Raw genomic sequence first — 4,657 nt, 5'->3', positions numbered from 1 at the left:
CAGCCAGACCTTCTTTCAAATTATTGTTGTTAGGATTTCATTAATTTCTTTAGTTTTTAAATGACTTACTATTGGTGTCGATGCTGCCTGTATAAATGATTTTGCAACATATACTTCTAATTTATTTTTTCATTTATTATTTCTCGTTCCCACTTTGGTGTTAAAAACAGAACAAGAAAATAATGAAGGCACGGATTTTGAACACAATAAAATGTTTTAATAAATAAATAAAAATAAATGTAATTACCCACCTGCATTAGGACAGCAGGTCCCAAGTATTTGTCTCCGTTCCACCAGTAGCTGGGACAGCTGGTGCTGCAGCAAGCGCAGAGGATGCACTCATACAGGCCGTCCTGTTGGGTTAAAGAAACTTTGACTTGACCGCCAAATCATGATGCGACCATTTCCACAAATCTGAAGCCCACCGCCAGAAACTTTGGAGTAACATTTGATTCAAAATTAACTTTTCACCCACATGTCAAAAAAGTTCTTCCTCCCAATTAAGATCAATCTCCAGGGCTCAACAGTTGTGTGGTACATGACTCCTAATAAATTCACTATTAAACTTACATGCTCATTACAAACACTGAAAAGGGAAAGAAGAAAAATGTAACTACATATTCAATCCACATAAAATGAGGGAACTGTCTTTTAAGAAAAGATCACTCCTTCACTAATAATAGCTTTGTTTTCTTGGTTTCTCTTTCCTTTTTTCTGCTCTGTGTGTATACTAAGGGATCTACGACAGGCATGTATAGCTCTTGTATGGATACACTGAATCTTTAATGCAAAATGCCATCAAAAAGTAACCCCCCCCCCCCCCCCCCCCAACCCCCACCCACCCCCCCCCCCCCCTTCATCTTCTTCAGACAGATTACTTTAACCCCCGTCTCTGGTATAAATCAAAAATCACACCCTGTCGCTTCCCTTCACTGGCTCCCTGTTTGTTTTAGAATGAATTTTAGGCTTTTACTGATCATTTTTAAAGCTTGTCTGGGTCAGGCCCCCAAGCAACATGTCAGAATTGTTGACCCCTTATGAGCCAGCTTGCAGCCTTAGATCCTCAGGTTGGGCCCTTCTGGCCGTTCCAAAGTTGAAGCTTCAAACTAGAGGTGACCGTCTTTTTGCCATCACTTGACTTTGGGACGACCTGCCCGAGAACATAAGGCTACAGAATCACAGACTTCTTTTAAATCACTTCTTAAAACCCATTTTGACAGACCTGCTTTAATGTGATGTTGTCTTTTTTAATTCATCTATTTTGGTTTGTTTTGTTTTAATTTCATCTATCTCGACTGCGTTAATTCTATTATTAGTGCTATTATTCTGTGTTTTCGGTTAATATTTTTTGAACTGCATTTACTCTTATTGGTGTGGGTTGATATTGTTATTTTTATTTCGTTATTGTTTCACTCTTATTTTAATTCTGCTTTAACTTTTGTCTGGCCTTAGTTTGGCATCACGTTTTGCTCTTATAGTTATGTTGCCCCTGCAAGAAACCCCTCTTGCTTCTGCTTTGCCTTGTTTGTCAAAGCACTTTGTAAACTGTTTTTAAAGGTGCTATATACATTTTTTTTTAGGTTATTAGTGAATTTAACAGGAGCCATGCACAACACAACTACAGGGCCAGAGTTAGCAAAATAGCTCATTTACATCTGTGACCCCTGTGCAGGGAAATATAAAATACAAAAAACAAAACAGTGCAATACACATTGCAAATAATAAAAAGCAAAAAAATTTGCAATCACTATTTGCAAAATTTAAAAACAATACATCACATAAAATGTCATGCTAAATATGCATTATACATTCTGGGTTTAAAGCAGTGATCAAAATGTTGGTAGGCTGAAATACATGCGATAGAATGCGGTGGTATATTTACCAATTTTTGCCTGTCCTCCACCGACTGGAAATACTGCTCCTTCCCTTCTTGAGATTCGTCCTTCTTCTTCAGGTAGGGCTCGATGGATTTGTACTGTGCATAGAAGTTGCTCATATCCTGGTGGAAATCATATGAGGGAAAACTCAGAACAGGCACTGAAACAATCAGTAAATACAACATAGATGATACTCTTACTACTTTTAAAAATTCATGCTACTTTCACACTCGTGCAGTACTTACAGGCACCAGATCTTTGACCACATACATGTGTGGGAGCGGGTAGATTTTGGTCGGTTTGCTCGTGTTGGTGTCGATTTTGTTGAGGCATGCCAGTGTGTTGCCTCCATTGATGTTCATAGCACATGAGCCGCAAATACCTGAAGAAATACGAAATCATTGGCTCAATGACGTCTGGCACAAAGGTTTATTTAAACACACCTGTTAATATGTTTCATTTGTTTTTGTTGGGTATTTTTTATACGAGTGGAAACTAATGTGCGAGCTGAATCTAGATTTGCTTCTTACCCTCACGACAGGAGCGTCTGAATGTCAGTGTGGGGTCGATTTCATTCTTGATCTTTATGAGGGCATCCAGAACCATTGGACCACAGCTACACCAACAAGAACACATCCATAGATTATGACGTTAATCAAGTTAATGCAAAAAGAAAAAAAAAGAAAAAGCTCAAAAATGTTTTGTTCATGGAATCTTTTAGAACATACCTGTTGAGATCAATTTCATACGTCTGCATTCGTGGTTTGTCTCCGGCGGTGTCTGGGTCCCAGCGGTAAATCTGGAACTTCTTGATTCTTGGTTCAGGAGCCGTGGCAGCGGCTGTCTGAGCGTGCCGCACCATCTGTGTAATAAACAAGGATGGCAGTATGTATATATCAAAGAACAGTATCAAATATTTTTTTTCCATTTTTCATTGCAACAGGTATTTTCTTCTCCCATCCCTTCTCGTAAAGCACTTTCTTTCAGGCAAGAGCCAAATAAAGAGCTGTAAAAAAAAAGAGTTATGTGCAAAGGAACATATTATCATGTGACCTATAGCTGCTGTTTACATCAACTGAGGCTAAAACAGGAAGCAGGCAGTAATTCTATCCTCTGACCCCAGAGGACAGTATTTGTATTAACACATCAACTCATACATTTAAAAAAAACCTCTTTATTTGTATTAAATTAGTCTAAAATTATTTGATTGCTTTCCGGTAGAATGAAAAAGAAAACTAAAAAAACAAAGGCACCTTGAGACTTAACCCTTCAAAACCTGGATCACTATCAGTTTTCTTGTGCTGAATGCAGATGCCTTTCCCGAGCATTTAAACCTCTGAAATCTGAGAAATTGGTTTGATTTCTTTCTAAAACATAAAACTTTCTTAAAATAAAAAATACATAAATATAAACTGATTTTTTTTCTTGTTAGAATTCTCATTCCCCTCACACATTTTGAAAAAAAAAATCAAGCCAATTTCCTCCGGTTTCAAAGGATTAAACAACTGAAATAAAAGAGATCCAATGAAAGGCTTTGGAACCAAATTAAGACTACTGCAAAAAAATAACATAGATGTCGTAAAATGTAAAAATCTAAATGTAAGACTCTGAGAAACCCTTTCCATTATATCTTGTAATGCCCAGTTAAAGTCTGTTTTCTGCTTTTGCATAAGAAGGTATAGAGCCTCCCCCTAGTGGCAGCTTATATGAACTAACCTGACAGTGTTACATCACTTCACTGTCTTAGGTTACCTAACTGACTCCATCAGGACAAAGACAGATGGACTTCAGCACCATAACTTCATTAATTCCATTCAGTTATGAGAAGTAAAAAGCTCTTTGAGTACTCTGGCTGCTAATACAACTGTTTGATTTGACAGATAAGCCTTAAATGGGAGGGATGGGTTGTACAACAGATAGGTTGACAATAGATAGGCTTACTAGGCATTTATTACACAACAGTAATTATGAAATATTTGCTAATTGTAAATACTACTTATCTAATTCACACTTTACAGTGTAGCAGTAGGCAGTTTTAATAGTTTGTCACATTTACACACATACAGCCTGGGAGCAGAGTGTGTTGTAACCATACAGTCTCTGGTAGTAACAGGTCGTTTCACTGAACTGGTATTACACACTTTAGAGGTGATTTACTGTAGCTTAGCATACATTTAAGAGTCAATAAATCAAAGCGTACAGGAGAATGTAACACAATGACCAGCACATTGCTCAAAGTAAGTTAGCTCTGTCTGCTCTGACATCGTATAAATACATTTCGTACTCACCACCATCATGCCAGCATTCCTAATGGCCACAACATTTCGACTCAGGGCGCAGCTAACCACCGACATTTTTCTGGCTAACGTGTTTGAGACAGTTACTCCTAGGCAGACTACACAAGACAGCTCAAATTGCTTATATTGTATCACAGTCCTGTATGTAACCTTAAGCCCGCCCTCTACGTGCATCCACGTGACGTGAGCGACGTTAGCTTGCGTCATGGCAGAGACCAGAGGGGTTTTGTTTTTTTTCCCCACAGCTTTATTTAACAAAAACATGTACAACATATGTCAGAAAACAAGAACACAAACATACATGAGGGCACAAAAAACTGACAGTCTACATAGAACATGATATATGATAATAAATAAGTCCCTTTTTTTGGTAATTTATGAATAAGAGTGTTGAATTACATTGAATCAGGAAAAGACAGAAATAGAGTACAAATTAATTAATTTATTAATACAAAAACAATGTAAACAGTAGCAAAAACTGTG

At 37.5% G+C, this 4,657-nt stretch overlaps 1 protein-coding gene across 1 annotated transcript; it reads right to left on the bottom strand.

Annotated features, from left to right (window-relative positions):
• Positions 1–203: 203 nt before the first annotated feature.
• LOC121965683 (succinate dehydrogenase [ubiquinone] iron-sulfur subunit, mitochondrial-like) lies at positions 204–4,308 on the bottom strand (the record flags this gene model as incomplete). The annotated part of the gene is made up of 6 exons (XM_042515808.1): positions 4,166–4,308; positions 2,606–2,739; positions 2,408–2,493; positions 2,123–2,259; positions 1,883–1,999; positions 204–353 (listed from the first exon to the last, which is right to left on the bottom strand). Coding segments are annotated over exons 1-6 (690 nt in total), but the record flags the coding sequence as incomplete, so codon positions are not given.
• Positions 4,309–4,657: the final 349 nt, after the last annotated feature.

This window comes from Plectropomus leopardus, unplaced genomic scaffold (genome assembly GCF_008729295.1).
Source record: "Plectropomus leopardus isolate mb unplaced genomic scaffold, YSFRI_Pleo_2.0 unplaced_scaffold2118, whole genome shotgun sequence".
Lineage (NCBI taxonomy): Eukaryota > Metazoa > Chordata > Actinopteri > Perciformes > Serranidae > Plectropomus > Plectropomus leopardus.
This window is presented reverse-complemented; position numbering and strand designations above follow the sequence as displayed.